Source organism: Labeo rohita, chromosome 19 (genome assembly GCF_022985175.1).
Source record: "Labeo rohita strain BAU-BD-2019 chromosome 19, IGBB_LRoh.1.0, whole genome shotgun sequence".
NCBI classification, from domain to species: domain Eukaryota; kingdom Metazoa; phylum Chordata; class Actinopteri; order Cypriniformes; family Cyprinidae; genus Labeo; species Labeo rohita.
The window spans coordinates 36,272,877-36,296,009 of NC_066887.1; the positions used below are offsets into that span (position 1 = coordinate 36,272,877).

General features: G+C 34.2%; 2 protein-coding genes across 3 annotated transcripts in view; both read left to right on the forward strand.

Moving 5' to 3' along the window:
- Positions 1–3,578: 3,578 nt before the first annotated feature.
- On the forward strand, positions 3,579–10,956 carry nup42 (nucleoporin 42). Its single transcript, XM_051136030.1, is given in 8 exon segments — positions 3,579–3,811; positions 5,441–5,696; positions 5,788–5,876; positions 6,086–6,162; positions 8,090–8,176; positions 8,256–8,382; positions 9,928–10,279; positions 10,281–10,956. Coding segments are annotated over 8 exon segments (1,239 nt in total). The 5' UTR covers positions 3,579–3,690; the 3' UTR covers positions 10,411–10,956.
- A 3,824-nt stretch (positions 10,957–14,780) lies between these two features.
- tert (telomerase reverse transcriptase) overlaps positions 14,781–23,133 on the forward strand; it is a 28,747-nt gene continuing 20,394 nt past the window's right edge. For both annotated transcript variants that reach the window (XM_051135969.1, XM_051135970.1), the window contains exons 1-3: positions 14,781–15,057; positions 19,095–20,232; positions 22,883–23,069. In XM_051135969.1, the coding sequence (XP_050991926.1) occupies positions 14,827–15,057; positions 19,095–20,232; positions 22,883–23,069 (1,556 nt within the window). In that variant the 5' untranslated portion in view covers positions 14,781–14,826. The remainder of the gene's footprint in view (positions 15,058–19,094; positions 20,233–22,882; positions 23,070–23,133) is intronic.

Genomic DNA, 23,133 nt, shown 5'->3' on the forward strand with positions numbered 1-23,133 from the left:
TTTCTAGCATGATTGGCAAGTTATTGGCATGATGTTAACATGATTAGCAAGTTACTAGCATGTTTCTAGCATGATTGGCAAGTTATTAGCATGATGTTAGCATGATTAACATGTTACTAGAATTTTGTTAGCATGTTTCTAACATGATTAGCATGTTGTTACCATGATTAGCAAGTTGTTAGCATGTTTCTAGCATGATTAGCAAAGTTGCTAGCATGTTACTAGCATGATTAGCAAGTTGCTAGCATGTTTCTAGCATGATTAGCAAAGTTGTTAGCATGTTTCTAGCATGATTAGCAAGTTGCTAGCATGTTTCTAGCATGATTAGCAAAGTTGCTAGCATGTTACTAGCATGATTAGCAAGTTGCTAGCATGTTTATAGCATGATCAGCAAGTTGCAAACATGTTTCTGTCATGATTACCATGTTACTAGCATGTTTCTATCATGATTAGCAAGTTATTAGCATGATGTTAGCATGTTACTAGCATCTTTCTATCATGATTAGCAAGTTATTAGCATGATGTTAGCATGATTAGCATGTTACTAGCATCTTTCTATCATGATTAGCAAGTTATTAGCATGATGTTAGCATGATTAGCATGTTACTAGCATGTTGTTAGCATGATTAGCAAGTTACTAGCATGTTGCTAGCATGATTTAGCTAGATTAGAAGTGTTAGAAATATTAGAGTGAAGCTTAAACGAGTGTAAATGGATTAGAAATAGTTCATAGAAGGGAAGCTTGATTGAGCCTCAAGGGATTCTGGGAGTTTGAAGAGTGTTGCTCATTTGAACATTCCGTCAATGTAAGTCTATGGGATTTTTGGTGGTTTTGATAGTCTGGTTTACGAAAACCGTAAGCCGGATCAGTTAGAAAAGATACAGCACACCGAGTCAGACCAGTCTGAAGATCTGGACCAAGTTTGGTGGTTGTAGCTTGAAAGCTCTAGGAGGAGATAGACACCGAAATTTGGCTCAGAAGAAGAATAATAATAATATTCTTAAATAGTAGATCAGTAAGTTGACTTTCTCAAACCAACTTAATTAATACATTCCAGTGAAAACTCCCAAATGTTCAACTCTGCATATAAATAAAAAAATTATCTTAATGTTTTATAATTAATATATTAAATAAATGTAAACACTGTGTTTTATATCATTAATGTGGCGCATTTAGAAATAAATATTTGTGTTTAGACATTTTATTTAGGTATTTAAACAAATAATTTAACCCTCTATGGTACGGTGTTGCCTCCAGGCAACACAGCCTATTTTTGTTTTTTTAAATAAAATGAGCTACCCATTTGATGAATCAATGCTATCTTAGTAAAGAAGAAGTCAAATACTAACAAATGAAATTGCAAAAAAGTGGTCACATGACCTATAGGGCTCTATTTTGCTCCCTCTTTTAGGACATGTGCACGTCACATGACTCCATATTTTGTCCAGAGAAAGGTGCAGTTTTCATCAATTTTCATTCATATAATTGCCAACAAAAAATCTGAATTACCTTCACTGATTAGTAAAGAAGTATTTTCAAAAACTTTTCATAATATATCATCAAATATATCATAGGAAATTACAAAAAACTGCATGTTGCCTCAAGGCAATATTGTACCGTAATGGAATCACATATGGCCATACCAGGTATATAACATAGCATACATGTATATGATATTTGTAAGAAAAAAGTCAGAATTATCTAAATGTATTTGCATTTTTGCATGGTACTGTAATGCATTTATAAGAATTGTAATTCATATACAATATCTGCACATATTCTGTTGAGAGGAAGTGCTTTCTCAGCTTTCATAAGCAGTGAGGAGTCATTAGTGAGGAAGGAGATTTTACATGCATGTGCTTGTGTGTGTATGTGCATGCTTGTAAGCATAAGTTATATAGTAGCATAAGGTTATGATAATAAAATTTTTTTTTTTTTTTACTTGGAAACAGCACTAATTATAATGTTTTGGTATGAGAACAGATGTGATAGTTTGGTTATACTTGTGATCCACGATGGTACAGTGTTGCCTAAAAGCAACATGTGGGTATGAAATCTTACTTTTTGTTAAACATAAGATGTGCAAAACATCAAAAGTGTGTGAAATCTATTTGTTCAAATGTTTGATTAAAGAAACTGGTGTTTTAAATAAATTATTTTTTTTCTGCATGAAAATATCAAATGTTTAATTTTGTCCGTTGTGGTACAATGTTGCCTTGAGGCAACAAACTTTTAAAAAATAAATAAATAAAAAAATTATAAAAATGTTTATTGATATTGTTATAGTGTCCAATTTTAAGCAAGAAAAACATCACAAATAATTTTTTCCTCATTGATATCATAATGCGTACCGTAGAGGGTTAAACATAAATACTTTTAATAAAATTCTTTTACATTTTAAAGCGTACACTGTAAAAAATAAAAAACAATTTGTTGAGTCAGCTTAAAATAATTTGTTCCCCTGCTGCCTTAAAATTTTAGGTTCAGTCAACTCAAATAAGTTCAGTCAACTTGAAATGTTAAGTTGTGCTAAGTAACAACTTAGATATTTGTGTTTGTTAAACTTAACAGATGGGTAAGTAACCCAGCTGCCTTAAAATTTTAAGTTGATTCAACTCAAATATCCAAGTTGTCACTTAGTATAATTTAACATTTCAAGTTGAATAAACTTTTTTTTGAGTTGACTGAACTTAAAATTTTAAGGCAGCCAGGTTACAAATTATTTTAAGTTGACTCAACAAATTGTTTTTTACAGTGTATCCAGAGATGTGAACATCTTTAACTTGAAATTTTTAATAAAAGTAGAAACATTTAAAATCAGGCGGAATAACTTGCATCTTTCAGTTTCAGTTAATTGGATATTTGTGTGTAGAATTTGTTGCTCTTGCTGTCATATTTTGTTAGTGCTGTCAAACAATTAATCGGGATTAATTGCATCCAGAATATGAGTTTTATATATATATATATATATATATATATATATATATATATATATTTAGTGAGCATTTTTAGTGTAAAGCATTAAAAAAACATTCACAATAAATACCAACAAATTATCTTCAAAATAAATAAATCATAAATAACTAAAATAAATTAATAAAAATAAAATAAAATACAGGGGCAATGAAGTTGTAGTATGCCATTACCAAATAAAAGTTTGTGATTACTTAATATGTGTGTGTACGGTTTATATTTATTATGTAGGCCTATATAAATACACACACATGCATTCATATATTTACAAAAATATATTTATATATTTAAAATATTCATATATAATATCAAATATATGAATATACATGTAAATATTGTCAAAATATACATAATAAATAAATATTCCCAGCACAGACACATGAATATATTGTATAAACAAAAACTTTTATTTTGCATGCGATTAATCGCGATTAATCGTTTGACAGCGCTAATTTTTATACCTTTAAAATTCCAGCTAACAAGTTAAATCAGTCCACTTGAATACTGATCCAATGCTTGATCAGTTCTTCATATTATGTGACAGAAGTTGTAACACAGTAAGATCTCCAGAGGCGCCGCATCAAGACTTTTATTTTGAAACAAATTGTTGACGTCCAAATGTGCGTCTTGCGTCACGCCGCTGCCGGTCGTTTGGGAAGCAGCGTCGAACTATCCGCACTACCGACAGCACATGATTTGTATTTATAAAGTTAAAAATGACGGTGTGTAGCTTCTTTCTTCAAGGTCGGTGTAGATACGGAGAAAAGTGCTGGAATGAACATCCGAGAGGCGGAAGAGGAGGAGATTTTAGAGGAAACCAGCAGCCCAGCAGAGGAGGTCAAACAAACACAAACACGCACATTATATGTTGAACAACATTATGGTTTTCATGAGCGAAATAGAAAACAGATACAGCCTAAATAATCTGTGTTTCTCTTACAAAACAATTACCATGGTATAACCATCAAAACACCATGTTTTTTGGACACTATGCTAGTAACTAAAAAGAATGCGATAAATTGTATTAAATGTGCACTTTTAAGTGCACTTCAAATCTTATAAGTGTATATATTTATAAGAGAGATAATGTAATATTAAAAAATGAAAGCCACTTACGTTTAGAGGCTCTTACCTGACTATATATATTAATTTTTTTACTTTAAGCTTTAAATCATTGTTTTTATAATCTTGTTATTTTTAAGTATTTTGATGTAAAGCACATGCAGTGAATTATAATTTTATAAGCTTGTTATTTGCTATTACATTTAAAGTTAGTACATTTTAAAATTCCTAAATTACAACTTTGGCTTTATAAATATGTAATTAAAATATTTTTAAATATAAGTTCCAGTAGAAATAACATTAAAGGTATTTTTAAATATTTCAGTATATTTTTACGCATATTAAAGATAATAGAAATAATTATAAAATTACATGATATACATAATTTGTTTCAGTTTGCAAACAAAATGCAATTAGTAACATTTTTTGAAATATTTTAACTATTTAAAATAACTGCTTTCTATTTGAATATATTTTAAAATGTAATTTATTCCTGTGATTTCAAAGCTGAATTTTTAGCATCATTACTCCAGTCACATGATCCTTCAGAAATCATTCTAATATTCAGATTTGCTGCTCAAAAAACATTTAGTATTATTATTATAATGTTGAAAACAGCTGAGTAGAATTTTTTCAGGTTTCTTTGATGAATAGAAAATTCAGAACAGCATTTATCTGAAATAGAAATCTTTTGTGACATTATAAATGTATTTATCATCTCTTTTGATCAATAATTTAAAAAAAAAAATTGATACTGACTCCAAGCTTTTGAATGGTATAGTGTATAATGTTACAAAAGCTTTTATTTCAGATAAATGCTGATCTTTGGATCTTTCTATTCATCAAAGAATCCTGAAAAAATGTACTTGACTGTTTTAAATATTCATAATAATAATAATAATAATAATAATTATAAAATATTTACTGAGCAGTAAATCAGCATTGCAGGCAGAAATAGATTACATTTTAAAATATATTCAAATAGAAAACAGTTTTTTTTAAATAATGAAAGTATTTCACAATGTTTTTTAATGAAATAAATGCAATAAAAACATTACAAATCTTACTGTTCAAAAACTTTTGACTGGTAGTGTATATTCTTTTAAAGTTTATTAATTTTGTAGTAGGTACTCTTTAATAATAATGTTATATTAATATAATAATATTTCTGAAGTGACTGTTTAAATATCCTTATATGACCTCCAAATATAATACAGTTGTATTTTTGCATATATGCAATATTTATGTTTGTCTACAAAAAATGTAAATATATAAACTCTGAGATCAGATTTAATTGTGCCTCCGAAAGTAAATTAATTTAACGCCCGATATTTACTGACACACTCCATCTTCAAACTGAGCTCCAGCAGCAGTGATTTACTAGTTTTGTTTGTGTTGTCTCAGGTTTTGGGAACCGTGTGTGGATAAACCCGTCTCAGCGCACCGGCGGCGAATTTATCCAGCCGTCCTCATTCTCTCGTGGCGGGAATGACGACTGGAGCCGAGGAGGAGGAGGAGGAGGAGGAGGAGGAGGAACGTCGCGAGACGTCAGGAGCTCCGACTTCAGCTTCAGCAATCAGAACAGATTCTCAGCGCTCTCCTCTCACAGTCACTCTGATAAAGGTGGACAGAAAGCAGTGGATGACAATGCAAATTATGTGTGAGTGCAGTTTACATTGATGCATTCACAGCTCAATAAGTGTATAAAGAGATTATACTGTGTTACAGTTGTATGCATGCTTTAATTTCAGGGATACAATCCAGAAAGACATGGAGATCTGGCAGACCTCTGGCCAGTGGCCGTTTTCCTGTTATTCTGCCCTCAAAGGCCGAATCTCAGGTGAGTTTAGCACTCAGACGCACTGTAGTGATCAACCGAGATGCTTTTAATAAAAGGAGCTGTGTGTTTTGCACATTTTGAATGTTCTTCAGAAAATCTCTTGTGAACATGCAGTGTCTTGGCCGTTGCAATTTTGCGAGTAAATGGAGGATTTTTATTTTAATGAATATTTTAGTGAATATTTTGTGAATGTTGTCTGTGTTTTGCAGGCTTTGTTGAGCTGTCTCCTGAGGAGTTGAGACTGGAATATTACAACGGTCGAGCGTCTGGTGATTTACAGGCTTATGTAAGATCACAACTTCACTTCTATAATGATTAATGAGAAAATTAATAAGCAGCTTATTGCTATTTAAAAACAAAAGCTTACCAAAGCTTCATTTATATGATCAAACATACTGTAAAATTGTGAAATATTATTACAATTTAAAAACAGCTGTTTTCTAAGTGAATGTCTGTTAAAATGTAATTTATTTCTGTGATCAAAGCTGAATTTTCAGCATTTTGAAAAAGCCAACTTACTGTTATCCTGTTTAAACAGCTTCTTCTTCTGAGATTAAGTTTTAAAGTGTTTCTCCTCCTAGAGCTTTTAAGACACAACCACCAAACTCGGTCCAGACCTTCAGACTGGTCTGACTCGGGTTGCTGTGTCTTTTCTAACTGTTCTGGCTTACGGTTTTCATAAACCAGACTATCAAAACCACCAAAAATCCCATAGACTTTCTAGCAACTTGCTAATCATGCTAGCAACATGCTAGTAACTTCTTAATCATGTTAGAATCGTGCTAGTAACATGCTAATCATATTAGAAACAGGCTAGCAACCTGCTAGTAACTTCCTAATCTTGCTAACAAAATGCTAGTAACATGCTAATCATGTTAGCAATATGCTAATAACATGCTAATCATACTAGAAACAGGCTAGCAACATGTTAGTAATGTGTTAATCATGCTAGTAACTTAATCATATTAGAATCATGCTAGTAACATGCTAATCATAACTAGCTAATCATGCTAGCAAAAGGTTAGTAACTTCCTAATCATGCTAGCAACATGCTAATCATGTTAGCGACATGCGAATAACATGCTAATCATACTAGAAACAGGCTAGCAGCCTACTAGTAACTAGCTAATCATGTTAGCAGCATGCTAGTAACTTCTTAATCTTGCTAACAAAATGCTAGTAACATGCTAATCATGTTAACAACATGCTAATAACATGCTAATCTTACTAGAAACAGGCTAGCAACATGTTAGTAACGTGTTAATCATGCTAGTAACTTAATCATATTAGAATCATGCTAGTAACATGCTAATCATGCTACAAACAGGCTAGCAACCTGCTAGTAACTAGCTAATCATGCTAGCAACATGTTAGTAACGTGTTAATTGTGCTAGTAACTTGTTAATCATGCTAGTAACTTAATCATATTAGAATCGTGCTAGTAGCATGCTAATCATGCTAGAAACAGGCTAGCAAGCTGCTAGTAACTAGCTAATCATGCTAGCAACTAGCTAATCATGTTAGCAACATGCTAGTAACATGCTAATCATGTTAGCGACATGCGAATAACATGCTTATCATACTGGAAACAGGCTAGCAACATGTTAGTAACTAGCTAATCACGATAGTAACATGGTAGTAACATGTTACTCATGGTAGAATTATGCTAGTAACTTGCTAATGATGTTAGGAACATGCTAGTAACTTGTTAAGCATGATAGAAGCATGTTAGTAACATGATAATCATGCTAGAAACATGGACAAATCATGTTAGAATAATACTAGCAACATGTTAGTAACTTGCTAATCATGGTAAATACATGCTAGTAACACGCTAGTAACGCCCTAGCAACGCCCTAGCAACCACCCTGAGTACCTAGCAACCACATAGAAATCCTGTAGCAATGACCCAGAGTACCTTAGCAACTGCATAGCAACACCTTAGCAACCACCCCAGGTACCATAGCAACTGCCCTAGCAATCACGGCAAGTACCCTAGCAACCGCATGGCAACACCCTAGCAACCACCACATGTAGTTTGTCTATGAAATCTACTGTCTAGTTTGACATAGAAATCTTTTGTATCATTATAAATGTCTTTACTCTCACTTTTGATTAATTTAATGCATCCTTTTTGTAACTGTAGTGTACATAAGCAATTGTCAATCTTAAAAATGACTTATGCTGTAATGCTACAAACTCTGGTGTTTCAGATGAACTCCATTCAGCAGCTGGCAAACCAGTGGAGGAGCAGAGTTCAGGAGATGCGAACCATGAGCAGCTCCACTCAGATGAGCGTGGTAAGATTCTTCACAAGCTTCATCTGACGCTGAACCGGATTAACAAGTGTATCTTAAATCGTGTGATTGATGTCCTCAGATCTCGGAGCTGAACAACCCCAGTTCACCAACATCAACACACGGGTTTGGGTCGACAGGCTCCGGGTTCGGCTCCTCAGCATCAGGGTTTGGATCTTCAGCATCATCGTCTGGATTTGGAGCAGGAGGTTTGTTCTGGACTCAGTCAGAAATCTGAATTTATATTGAATACTAAAATAAGGCGTTAAAGAGCTCTTAAAAAAAATGGAGCAAATTAAACTTAAAATTATTTGAAATGTTGACTAGACTGACTCTTAAAAAGCCTTTTAGAAGGTGCATAACCACCAAAAATGTCAATATCGTAATACTAACTTGTCCTTAAAACTTACGGGTTTGGTCTGCCCAATGATTTTTATCAGGACAAGCTTTAAAACTTATTTTACTTATTTTATAAGATAATAAAATGTTTTTATGACAAGCACATAAAAAATCTTTTCTAGAGTTTATATACAGATTTGTGGTAAATGTCATTAAAAATCAAAAGCTGAGCTAACATGACATGAAATAACAATTAATGTGTTTTTATTAAGTAATGTTAACAAAGATTAAATAATTAAATATAAATAAATATGGAAATATACATAGGTCAAAGACGTTAGAATGTCCACATCAAAAGAAATTTACAAAAATTATTTTATGTCCATAGAAAGCACATTAAATGTAAAGTGTTTTAAGGTTTCAAATAAGGTTTTGTAGAATAAAACGTCAAATTTTGGTTGAAATGTTACATTGTCATTCAGTGTAACACAATATTTATGTAAAAATTCAAACAATATCCCTATTCTGACTTGTATATATTAAAATATATAAAAGAATAAGGAAGCATATTAATTTTATTGTGTTTTAAATGAGCAAAACAATCTTAATTATTTATAATTATTAATTAATAATAACCATTGAATAATAATTCTTAAAATTATATTTCTTACATAAATACTTATTCAAATCAAACTCATTAAACATAATTCTGTTTTTATATGAATTTAAGATTAATTTTACACTATCAAAATTTTTTATATTTTTGAAAAGTCTTTTCTGCTCACAGTGAAGGGTGCATTTATTCGATCAAAATGCAATAAAAACCGTAATATTGTGAAATATTACAATTTAAAATAACTGCCTTCTATGTGAATGTTTTAAATATAGGAATACTAAAATATATTACGATTAAGTTTAAAAAAAAAAAGTTAATTAATTAAAAAGAAAAAATATAAATAAAAACACACAAACTGTAACAAATTGTTTTCTCATTAATAATAACCAGTGTTAACTTGTAAAGTGTTACCAAAATTAATAAGTAGAATTTGATAAAATGTTTGTATTTGTTGTTTTGTTTGTTGAATGTTGAATCAGTCATGTAGCCTGTGAATTTGATACATCTAAATACAATTAATCAACTCTTATAAAATAAAGCAGTAAGCCCCAAGAAGTCGTGGTTTACAGTGAATTTATAACAGCTGACGGGCATTGTTAAAACCCCCTTAGCTGTTATAAATTCACTGTAAACCACAGCTTCACAGGGCTTATTGCTTTTATAAAACAATTATTCCATATATGAGTTATAAAACACCAAATAAACTGTAATGATATTAATAAAAACACTATTCTTCCGCCAAACAATGTAGATCCTCAGAAACGGATTTGATTTCTGTGATGTTGTGTTGTTTTCTCAGGGTTCGGTTCGGCCTCTCAGAGCAGTAGCACTTTCAGCTTTGCCCCGTCCAAAGCTGGCTTTGGAGCATCAAATACCCAACAGGCCTCTGGTTTTGGCAGTGATGCGTTCGCTCAGCCCTCGTCAGGTTTCGGCGCTTCCGCTCCGTCTGTGGCCTCCTTTTCATTCGCACCTCAAGCCACAGAAAACAAAGCCAGCGCTACAGCGTTCAGCTCTGCATCCACGTTCAGCTTCAAGACGTCTTCAGGAGGTCTGGGCACCGAGTTTAGATCCTCAGCGCCGGCCAACAGTGGCGGCGGCTTCGGTCAGAGCAGCGCTAGCAGTGCGTTCAGCGGCGGTGCAGACGCCAGGTCATTCTGCAGACAGTTTGTTCACGCCCCAGAGTGACCTGACGGCAGAAGAACTGAAGGAGTTTTCAGCAAAACGCTTCACGCTGGGTCAGATCCCTCTCAAACCACCTCCTGCTGACCTCCTCATGGTCTAACGTGGACTCTGGGGGTTTGGGAGCGGGTTTGTCTTTTTAATGTGACATTATTAAATGTTTATGGACTTAAGACAGTGTGTCTCTGTGTTTTAGGAAACTTCTGCTTTCACAAATACTGGTAAAATCAGTGATGGTCTAAATAAAATAATTGCAAATGAAGTCATTTGAAAAAAATACAATTTTATCTATCAATCCATGATAAACTGCATTCAAATGGCATTTGTTGCCTTCAGCTCACTATTGCAATCCATTAATTGCTTTGCGAATGGCCAAACTCCTGAATACTCCAGCAAAGTCTTAACAACAGGCTTTAACAGGGTGAGATGACTGGATGCTTTCAACTGATTTCATATTGATCTGTCAGCAACTGAACTGCAGCTCAAACTAAATTAAGCTTCAAACTCCATCATAATGCACAATGTTTACATCTAACATGTATTTTGAGCTGCAGCTCGTCATATTAATGCAGTGTTTCAGTTAGCATTAAACCGGTTACCTCACCTCAATATGTTCCTAGATTTGTGTTGGATGTTGTCTTTAGTATGGAAATGAATGAATATTCTATTTGTAAACATCACACTTTTTCGATTATTTCAGTTAATGTCATAAAACTAGCGAACTATACACGAAATGATAGTGTCTTGTAAACAAAGCTGAAGACGTGAAAACCAGTGACGTCGATCATTCAGTTCAAGCGATTCAGTAGCAAAAACCAGGTCAAATTAATTTCGGCATCGCTTGTAATGATTTTAAGAAATGATTCGCGATCCGCGATTTGAAGTCCCGACCCGATCTGAATCAAATGATTCGCGAAAAGCGATTTGAAGTTCCAGATCTGAATCAAATGATTCGCGATCCACGATTTGAAGTTCCCGATCTGAATCAAAGATTCGCAAAACGCGATTTGAAGTTCCGACTCGATCTGAATCAAATGATTCGCGATACGCGATTTGAAGTTCCCGATCTGAATCAAAGATTCGCAAAACGCAATTTGAAGTTCCGACTCGATCTGAATCAAATGATTCGCGAAACGCGATTTGAAGTTCCCGATCTGAATCAAAGATTCGCGATCCGCGATTTGAAGTTCCCGATCTGAATCAAATGATTCGCGAAACGCGATTTGAAGTTCCCGATCTGAATCAAATGATTCGCGAAACGCTATTTGAAGTCCCGAACCGATCTGAATCAAATGATTCGCGATACGCGATTTGAAGTTCCGACTTCAGATCGCGAGTTCAGTTCAGTTCCGAGTTCAGATCGCGACTTGAAGTTCCCGATCTGAATCAAATGATTCGCGAAACGCGATTTGAAGTTCCCGATCTGAATCAAATGATTCGCGAAGCGCTATTTGAAGTCCCGACCTGATCTGAATCAAATGATTCGCGAAACGCGATTTGAAGTTCCCGATCTGAATCAAATGATTCGCGATCCGCGATTTGAAGTTTCCGATCTGAATCAAATGATTTGTGATCCGCGATTTAAAGTTCCCGATCTGAATCAAATGATTCGCGAAGCGCTATTTGAAGTCCCGACCTGATCTGAATCAAATGATTCGCGAAACGCGATTTGAAGTCCCGACCTGATCTGAATCAAATGATTCGCGAAACGCGATTTGAAGTTCCCGATCTGAATCAAATGATTTGTGATCCGCGATTTAAAGTTCCCGATCTGAATCAAATGATTCGCGAAGCGCTATTTGAAGTCCCGACCTGATCTGAATCAAATGATTCGCAAAGCGCTATTTGAAGTCCCGACCTGATCTGAATCAAATGATTCGCGAAACGCGATTTGAAGTTCCCGATCTGAATCAAATGATTCGCGATCCGCGATTTGAAGTTTCCGATCTGAATCAAATGATTCGCGATCCGCGATTTGAAGTTCCCGATCTGAATCAAATGATTCGCGAAGCGCTATTTGAAGTCCCGACCTGATCTGAATCAAATGATTCGCGAAACGCGATTTGAAGTTCCCGATCTGAATCAAATGATTCGCGATCCGCGATTTGAAGTTTCCGATCTGAATCAAATGATTTGTGATCCGCGATTTGAAGTTCCCGATCTGAATCAAATGATTCGCGAAACGCGATTTGAAGTTCCCGATCTGAATCAAATGATTCGCGAAACGCGATTTGAAGTTCCCGATCTGAATCAAATGATTCGCGAAACGCTATTTGAAGTCCCGACCCGATCTGAATCAAATGATTCGCGATACGTGATTTGAAGTTCCGACTCGATCTGAATCAAATGATTCGCGATACGCGATTTGAAGTTCCCGATCTGAATCAAAGATTCGCAAAACGCGATTTGAAGTTCTGACTCGATCTGAATCAAATGATTCGCGATACGCGATTTGAAGTTCCCGATCTGAATCAAATGATTTGTGATCCGCGATTTGAAGTTCCCGATCTGAATCAAATGATTTGTGATCCGCGATTTGAAGTTCCCGATCTGAATCAAATGATTCGCAAAACGCGATTTGAAGTTCCCGATCTGAATCAAATGATTCGCGAAACGCTATTTGAAGTCCCGACTCGATCTGAATCAAATGATTCGCGATACGTGATTTGAAGTTCCGACTCGATCTGAATCAAATGATTCGCGATACGCGATTTGAAGTTCCCGATCTGAATCAAAGATTCGCAAAACGCGATTTGAAGTTCCGACTCGATCTGAATCAAATGATTCGCGATACGCGATTTGAAGTTCCCGATCTGAATCAAAGATTCGCAAAACGCAATTTGAAGTTCCGACTCGATCTGAATCAAATGATTCGCGATACGCGATTTGAAGTTCCCGATCTGAATTAAAGATTCGCGATCCGCCATTTAAAGTTCCCGATCTGAATCAAATGATTCGCGAAACGCGATTTGAAGTCCCGACTCGATCTGAATCAAATGATTCGCGAAACGCGATTTGAAGTCCCGACTCGATCTGAATCAAATGATTCGCGATACGCGATTTAAAGTCCCCGATCTGAATCAAATGATTCGCGAAACGCGATTTGAAGTTCCCGATCTGAATCAAATGATTCGCGAAACGCGATTTGAAGTTCCCGATCTGAATCAAATGATTCACAAAACGGGATTTGAAGTTCCAACCCGATCTGAATCAATTGATTCGCGATTTGAAGTCCCCGATTTGAAAGTTATTAACTTTAAATAAACAAAAGAACCGATTTTTGTTTATGTATTTGAAATTTAGCCAGCAGGAATTAATTAATTAAGCTATATTTTTCTATATTCTCTTTTAAGTAGTAAAGCAATACAAAAATTAAATAGAAAGAAAAGTCACTTACAAAATAAAAAAATTGCTAAATTACTAAACTGTTCCCAGCAATAATTTTGATCAAACAATTAAATGTCTGTCGTTATGTCCCCACCAATGCCAAAATCAAACCTTGTTTTTAATGTATACAAATGTATAAATATTTTAAATTGGTATCACACCTGTTGATGCCAGAATAACGATCCATTTTATGTGCTTTATTTTTCTTTTTGTTCTTAAAGTTGATATCATTGCATAATATTTGTTTGAAGTCCCCGAAGTTCAAAAAAGTAGTGCTTGAAAGGTCCTTAAAAAGTCCTGAAATTTTATTTTACAGTATCTGGATGAACCCTGTAACAACCAGCAACGCCCTAACAGTTATATTTTTTAATAATTTTAATTATTTTTTAATATACATATTTTTGTTTAATTTCACTTTTTTTTTATTTGCCATTTTTATTAGTTCTGTATAGTTTTTTTTTATTATTTCAGTTTCACTTTTAGTTATTTTAGTACATAAAGGAAATCTAAATTAAAATTAGAAATGTTTCTTTGGAAACTAAATGGAAAAATGTGTTTTTTATATTTTATTTCGTTTAAAGTTTATTTTATTTAGTTTTAATTAACAATATTAACCGTGCTTAGAACACATTTGCAACCACCTAGAACCGCTTATTTGGTGGTAATTATTCTTGTATTTATAATCAATGGTTTTTTGGCACTTCTAAAAATACCGTGGTGCCTTTGCACGAAATTATGCTAGTACCAACTCCAAAACCCGTGATATTACGTGTTTTAACGTGTTTATTAAAATAATATAATTAATTTATTGTCAAATTACACGAATTTGTTTTAAACAGGCATAGATGGATGCGGTTTCCCTGGAAATTCGTCCCGAGCGCTAAAATATTATTTTATGATTAAACTATTATTTTAGGGTATGGCAAAACGTGGTTTGGAAGATGGTTCTATGATACAGTCGCTTATTAGTTACATTTTGTACATTTAAAAAAATAAAAATAAAAAGTTACATAGTTTTGAAGATGCGCTTTTACGCGTGTTTTCATCCGGGTCTTCTAACCGATGAATGATTGGCGGAGACGCAGCGCGCGGAACGCTCGAGGCGCCGGAAGCGGGAAACACAAACACACGCATGTCTCGACGCGACTCGACCGATGACAGTTTGAAGTATGTACTCGGCATTCTGCGCTCGTTGTATCCGCTCGTTCAGACTCTGGAGGAGTTCGCAGACGGACTTGTGTTCTCCGATGGACGGAAACCACTTCTGGTGGAGGAAAAAGACGGAGCGCGCGTTAAAAAACTCACCAGAGGACTGATCGTATGCGCCTTCACGCCACTGCAGCAGCTGCGCGTGCCCGCACAGGTAAATGACCTCACACACCTGTTTTGACAGTTCAGGTGTTTCCATCTGAATAATATAGCGCTCCGAACCTAAATCGCCTTGTCATCGTTTATAAACAGATTATCCGCCATAACTGACGATCGGTCATTTAAAAATCATCTGTCACCTGCGTGTTTCATCATATAAAACATAAAACACACAGAACCGACAAAAATGGCCATAGTATTTGACGTGATATTATGGTAATGTTATGCCTTTTGCAAATGGTACCATGGTATTGTTTTACGTACTTTGGAGTACCATGGTATTACTGTGTACCGTCACTGTAGTTTACTATAGTAATGTCACAGGGTTGGGAATGTTGTTTAACTGTTTGAATCCCATGAAAACTTGTGCTAGTCATAGTTCACTACGAAATTAAAAGGAAACAAAAGTTTTGCGGAATTAAATTTAGGCCACAGAAAAAATATGAAGTTATCTTCGTGAAAATTTTGCATCTTTTTCTCTTTTTTTAATGTATTCCTAATCGTTTAACGTTTCTGTTTGAATACTTGTTGATCAGATATGCATCAGAAAATTTTTACATTTATTCATCAAATCATAAATTACTTATACATGTCTAATTGAACGTGCTAACTAACAATTTTTGGTTCCCAGAACGTTTTATGGTTGTTAGGCGAGGCAAGTTTATTTATATAGCACATTTCAGACACAGAGGTAATTCAAAGTGCTTTACAAAAAAGGAAGTAGAACAATCATAAAAACAATAATCACAACAATAAAACAAAAAATGTAAAATCTGATTGATATAATGATTTAAAAATGATTTAAAAATTGATTTAAAATAAATTTAAGACAGTTAAAAACAGAAAATGATTATACATAATGCAGTCAGTTTGGACGAAGCACAGTGCTCATTCATTAAATGCACAGCTGAACAGATGAGTTTTGAGTCTAGATTTAAATGTAGCTAATGTTTTAGCACATTTGATCTCTTCTCGAAGCTGGTTCCAACTGCGGGCAGCATAATAGCTAAAAGCGGATTCACCTTGTTTTGTGTGAACCCTTGGTATTTCTAACTGACTCGATCCTAATGATCTGAGTGGTCTGTTAGGTTTATATTCAGTGAGCATATCTGCAATGTATTTAGGTCTTTGGCCATTGAGTGATTTATAAATGAGTAAAAGTACTTTAAAATCTATTCTAAATATAACTGGAAGCCAGTGTAGGGACCTGAGGACTGGTGTGATATGCTCAGATTTTCTGGTTCTAGTCAGAATCCTGGCAGCAGCGTTGTTAAAATAAAACTAAAAAGAAAGTTTATAGAACAGTATTATTTAATTCCCAAAAATAATATGCCAAAACGCATTTGATTGTTTTTAGTGCAAAATGTAGGCTGTATTAACTCTATATTATATCTATTATAATGTATCCATATTATTGTCCAGGTCTAATCTGCTAAATGTGACTTTAAAGTATGAATATATTAAGATATTATAAACATTAACTTTATGATTTTCTGTAAAGCTTTTTTTTTGTGGAAGCTTGTTTCTGCCATAAAATAAAAAAATTAAATTGTGCAGTTTTATCTCACAACTTTTTTTTTTGTTGTTTTTTGTTTTTTTTCTCTCTCTACACAGTTCAGAGAATTCATGAGATATACACTTGATATAAAAAGTCACATTTGTGAGTAATGAATTCGAAACGAAAAAAACTTGGAGGATGTACACTGCATTTTATTTTTAAAAAACACGGTAAAAAATCATACAATGTAAAGAAATATTATTATGATGTAAAATAACGGTTTTCTATTTTAATATACATTAAAATCTAATATATTCCTGTGATCAAAGCTGAATTTTCAGCATCATTACTCCAGTCTTCAGTATCACATGATCCTTCAGAAATCATTCTAATAGGCTGATTTGTTATTAGTGTTGGAACTTAATATTTTTTGGAACTTATGATACTTTTTTCAGGATTATTTTATGAATAAAAAGTTAAAAAGAGCAGCATTTATTTAAAATAGAAATATTTCCTAACAATATACACTACGGTTCAAAAATTTGGGGTCAATAAATTTTTATTCTTTCTTTCTTTAAAAGAAATTAATACTTTTGTCCGGCAAGGATGTGTTAAATTAATAAAAAGATAGATTTATAGATAATTCTAATAATAAATCAGCATATTAGAATGATTTCTGAAGGATCATGTGACACTTAAGACTGGAGTAATGGCTTATGAAAATTCAGCTTTCCATCACATTAATAAATTATATTTTAAAGTATATTAAAATAGAAATCACTGTTTTATATTGTAATAACATTTTGCAATATTACTTTTATTTCTTTCATTTTTGATTAAATAAATCCATCCTTAAGCATAAGAGACTGTAAATCAGAATTCTGAGAAACAAACTCAGAATTGCAAGATGTAATTTAGAGATTATGTGGAAAAAAGTAGAATTGTAAGTTAAAAAGTCCCAATTACTTTTTTTTTTTTTAAATGAAAATTATCTTACCTGCATCTTCTGTTGCGAGATGTTTATATCTCACAATTGTGACCCTTTCTCACAATTAGATAGAAATGTGCAATTCTGATTTAAAAAAAAAAAAAAAAAAAAAAAAAAAGGCAGAATTACAAGATATTGTAAGGGGAAGCACAGAGTTGCAAGGGGAAAAAGTCTGAATTGTTTAAACAACATCTGAATTGTGAGATTAAAAAGTCCCAATTACTTTTTATGTTTTTTTTAATAAGGGTGTAACAGTACACAAACATGACGGTTCAATACGTACCTCAGTTTTGACTTCACGGTTTGGTATGATTTCGGTGCAGCAGGGTGGAAAACTATTTTTTTGTTTTACTGCACAAGATTTTTCTTAGTGATAAAAATCTGCCCCAGCTTATACTTAAACTATAGGAAGCCCTTTTAGATTACTATAAAGTTACAATTGACAACAGAGCCCAAACTTGTATGTATGCAAACATTTTAATAGCACATAATGCAGTTCAGTTAAATGATAAAATAATTTAGTTCTAAATTAAGTTCTAAATTAAAATTATAAAAAAAAAAAAAAAAAAAAAAAAAAAATAGTTATTAGTAAACATTATGTACTAAAAAAAACATAAGACTAAAAAAAAGAAAACTAAAAACAAAGACCTAGTCTGTATAGACATAAAATAAATTAATACTTACATAAATGCTTAAATATATAAAAATGGCAAAAAAAAAAGTTACTAAAGCCTGACCTAAAATTAAAATAAAAACATAAAATACAAAAATAAAATCTAATTCAGAATATTAACTATTACAGTTATAATAGTATATTAAAATAGAAACCATTATTTTATATTGTAATAACATTTTGCAATATTAAATAAATGCATCCTTGACAAGCAAAAGAGACTTAAAAAAGACATGAGCAAAACATTACTAGTCTTACTGATCCCAAAATTTGAATGGCAGTATAAATCTGAGAAATAAACACAGAATTGCAAAATGTAATTTAGAGCCTATGCAGAAAAAGTAGAATTGTAAGTTAAAAATTACTGCTTTTTTAATTTATTTATTTTTTTTATTTTGTGGCAGATCTTACCTGAACCTTCTGTTGCAAGATGTGTTTATAATCCACAATCCACAAAAAAAAAAAAAAAAAAAAATAAAAAAAAAAAAAAAAAAATATATATATATATATATATATATTATTTTTGTTTAGTTTAAGTTGAAATAGCTAATATTGAAATAAAAACTATTTAAAAAAAAAAAACAAAAAAGAATTAAAAATGATGATCTGTCATGTCACATCAAAGACTGCCAAAACGCCATTTATTGTTTGAATTTCCTGGGGCAACAAAATGCTGTATTTGTTAGGGACACATGTGTACCAAACCGAAACACCCGTACTCAAAATACCTATTTTTTTAAATGGTTGCAAAAACAAGCTTCTGTACAAAGTTGTATGTTTGCTAGGATTGTTTTGGTCGAATTTAGTAAAAATGGTTAAAAAATATATTTAAACACAAATGACCTTATGAACTCGCTCGTTGTCTGATTTCAGCTCAGTACGCTGACGGAGGTTTTGGCGTTCACGCTAAACCACATCAAGCGGAAGAAACTGAGGAACGTGCTTGGATTCGGTTATCAGTGCAGCGACGTGACGGCCTGTTCGGACCCCTTCCGTTTTCACGGGGATGTTTCGCAGACGGCCGCCTCCATCAGCACCAGCGAGCTGTGGAAGAGGATCAACCAGCGTCTGGGAACGGAGGTCACACGTTACCTGCTGCAGGACTGCGCCGTGTTCGCCACCGTCCCGCCGTCCTGTTTGCTGCAGGTGTGCGGCGAGCCCGTGTACGACCTGCTGCTGCCGCGCACCTGGTCCGGCTTCTTCCTGGACGGCGGCGCGGCTCCGACGTCGTTTGGCGTGACGCGGAAAACTCCTGCCGCTGCCATGCGGATGAAAGCTGTGAGAGATGATAAGAAAATAGTTTCCAAAAAGAGGGCGAGAGAGGAGGAAATAGACGGCAAACGGGAAGATCGTCCTGTAGTAAAAAGGCGACGGTTGACGATGGACGAAACCGACGGGTCGCCGAACACCCGAAAACCCGAAAGTCACGGATCTCAGAGCTGGAAATCGGCGGATCAGCCGTCTCCTCGACCGTCGCGCTGTTCCATCCGTGTTCTCAGCATGCTTTACGGTGGGCGGGGCTTGAAGGGCTTCTTGCTTAACAGGAAACTGAAAGGAGGTGTGGGCGGGGCTAGACGGCTGCAGGGGGCGGATCTCGTACGCATCATTTTCCTCCAATCAGAGTCTAACGTGTTTGACGGACAGGCCAAGTTTAGAAAACTTCCCAAGCGTTACTTCGCAATGGTTCCCTTGTTTGCTCGACTCTTACGGCAGCACAGGAAGTGCCCGTACACTCTCTTCCTGCGGAGGAAGTGTTCGGTGAATCCAGAGACGGAGGATATGGAGTCTTTGCTGAAATCGCACTCGTCGCCTTATAGGGTTTATCTGTTCGTGAGGGAGTGTTTACGATACGTTGTTCCCGAGGAACTCTGGGGATCTGAGGAGAACCAGCTCCACTTCCTGTCCAATGTGAAGAACTTCCTGCGGCTTGGGAAGTTTGAGCGTCTGCCGTTGATTCAGCTGATGTGGAAGATGAAGGTCAAGGCCTGCCAGTGGCTGGGACTCAAGAAACGTACGTCTTTAACACCTTTATTCTCTGTTTTGTAACTTTGGTTGTTCGAAGTCAAACGAACAGATTGGATGTTTATATTTTAGTATACTGCAGGGTTATTATAGTTAAATCTAGAACCATAAAAAACACAAAATAATAAAAACTATATAAACACATTTAAAAAAAAAAAAAATGAAAAAAGTTAAAAATGTATAAAAAAAAGTTTAAGTACTAAAATAGATAATATTGAAATAAAAAATAATAACTGTATAAACACAAAAAAAGTTACCAAATTTATACAAATTATTAAAAAAGTATAAATTAAAGTACTAAAATGGCTAATATTAAAATAAAAACAATAAACTATATAAACACGTTAAAAAAACTGAGAAATGTTTAAAAATAAAAACTGTATAACACAAAGTTTTAAATTATAATAATAATTTTTAAAAGTTCAAGTTGAAGTACTAAAATAGTAAAAAATAATAAACTATATAAACACATTAAAGTTTAAAAATGTATACAAATTGTTTAAAAAATGTAAGTTAAAGTACTAAAATAGCTAATATTGAAATAAAAAAAAAACTATAAACACATTAAAAAACAAAGTTAAAAAAAAATTATTAAACAAAAAGTTAAAGTACTAAAATAGGTAATATTAAAATAAAATTAATTGAAAATATATAGACATTAAAAAGTAAAAAAAAAAAGTTATAACAATTATTTTTTATATTTTATATTTTTTATATACAGTGCTCAGCATAAATGAGTACACCCCCTTTAAAAAGTACGAATTTAATCAGTAGCTCAATGAACAAAAGAACAATTTCCAAACTTTTCACAAGGCTGAGTTTTATTGAACACTTATTTAACTCCATAACATGAAATTAAGGTTAATAATCTAACTTAGATCACAAAATCTTCAGTTTTACTCAAATTGGTTGAAGCAAAAATGAATACACCCCGCAACAAAAACTACTACATCTAGTATTTTGTATGAGCACCGTGATTTTTAAGGACAGCACCAAGTCTTCTAGGCGTAGAATGAACCAGCTGGCAACATATTGCAACATCTATCTTTTTCCATTCTTCAAGAATAACCTCTTTTAGAGCCTGGATGCTGGATGGAGAGTGATGCTCAACTTGTTGCTTCAGAATTCCCCACAGGTGTTCGATTGGGTTCAGATCAGGAGACATACTTGGCCATTCAATCACCTTCACCCTGTTCTTCTTCAGAAATGCAACAGTAGCTTTAGATGTGTGTTTTGGATCATTGTCGTGTTGGAAAAGTGCACGACGACCAAGTGCACGGAGTGATGGCAGCATCTTCTCCTTCAGTATAGAGCAGTACATTGTTGAGTTCATGATACCATCAATGAAATGCAGCTCCCCAACACCAGCAGCACTCATGCAGCCTCACATAAGGACACTGCCACCACCATGTTTCACTGTAGGCACCATGCATTTTTCTTTGAAATCCTCACCTTTATGACGCCATACAGTTTTAAAACCATTAGTTCCAAAAGCAGTGATCTTTGTCTCATCACTCCAGAGTATAGAGTCCCAGTAGTCTTCATCAGGCCCTAGCAAATTCTAGGCGTGCTTTTTTGTGCATGGGCTTTAGGAGAGGCTTCCTTCGTGGACGATACCCATGCATGCCATTCCTCTACAGTGTGCGCCGTATGGTGTCACGGGAAACGGTCACTCCAGTTTGGCTTTCTACTGCTTTAGCTAACTGCAGTGAACTTGCATGGCGATTTTCTTCAACCCTTCTCATCAGAAGACGCTCCTGTCGAGATTTCCCTGGACGGCCTGGACGTCTCTGTAAGATGGTTGGACTTCCATCTTTCTTAAATTTTTGGATCACTTTTGCTAGAGTATTTTGACTGATATGTAAAGCTTTGCTGATCTTCTTGTAGCCCTCACCTTTTTTGTGTAAAGAAGTGATTTCCTTTCTCAGATTTTGTGACATTTCTCTTCCATGGGGAGCCATTGCTGACAGCATGAAATGGGAAGGGCTTTTCTTTAAGTAATGCCCTTTTATAGTCACCTGTCTGCTGGACACCTCTTAAATGAATCATTAGACTCACCTGTGGTTGAATGCCTGTTAATTAGAATTTTGTAGTCTTAAGTGTGGCTTTTCTCCTAAGACTATAATTGGGGTGTACTCATTTTTGCAACATGGGCTTAAATGAATTTGTTAGGAAAATCACTTTTTTGTGTGTGCAAATTAACAAATCTTGTTTGCAATCAATGGCCCACATTTGTGGGAGTATTTTGTAGTATAGTATCTCATAGAAAATGTTGATTCTGAAAGGAAACTAAAGGTTTTCTGACAAATGTAGTGGGGTGTACTCATTTATGCTGAGCACTGTATATATATATATATATATATATATATATATATATATATATATATATATATATATATATATATATATATATATATATATATATATATATATATATATATATATATATATATATATATATATATATATATATATATATATATATGTATGTATGTATAATATAAAAACTATAAAAGTGTATCGACACTAGAGTAACCCTGCTCAAATGTTAAGGCTAAAAAAAAACAAATCTAGTTATGGAGCTCTGTTGTTATTAATTGTCTTGATCTGTCTGTTCTTACCCATGGCTGCTCCTGCAGGTCACTGCGCTAGTGAGCACCGGTACAGAGAGTGGATCTTCGGTCAGTTCCTGGGTTGGATGTTGAACAGTTACGTGATCGGTTTGGTCAAAGCGCTGTTCTACGTCACCGAGAGCATGGGACAGAAACACACGCTGCGTTTCTACAGGGGGGAAGTGTGGAACAAGCTACAGGAAATGGCCTTCAGGTTCGCAAATCAGCGCTGTCATTTGAATAGCCGTGCCTGATAAGAACCAGAACCAGTCATATTT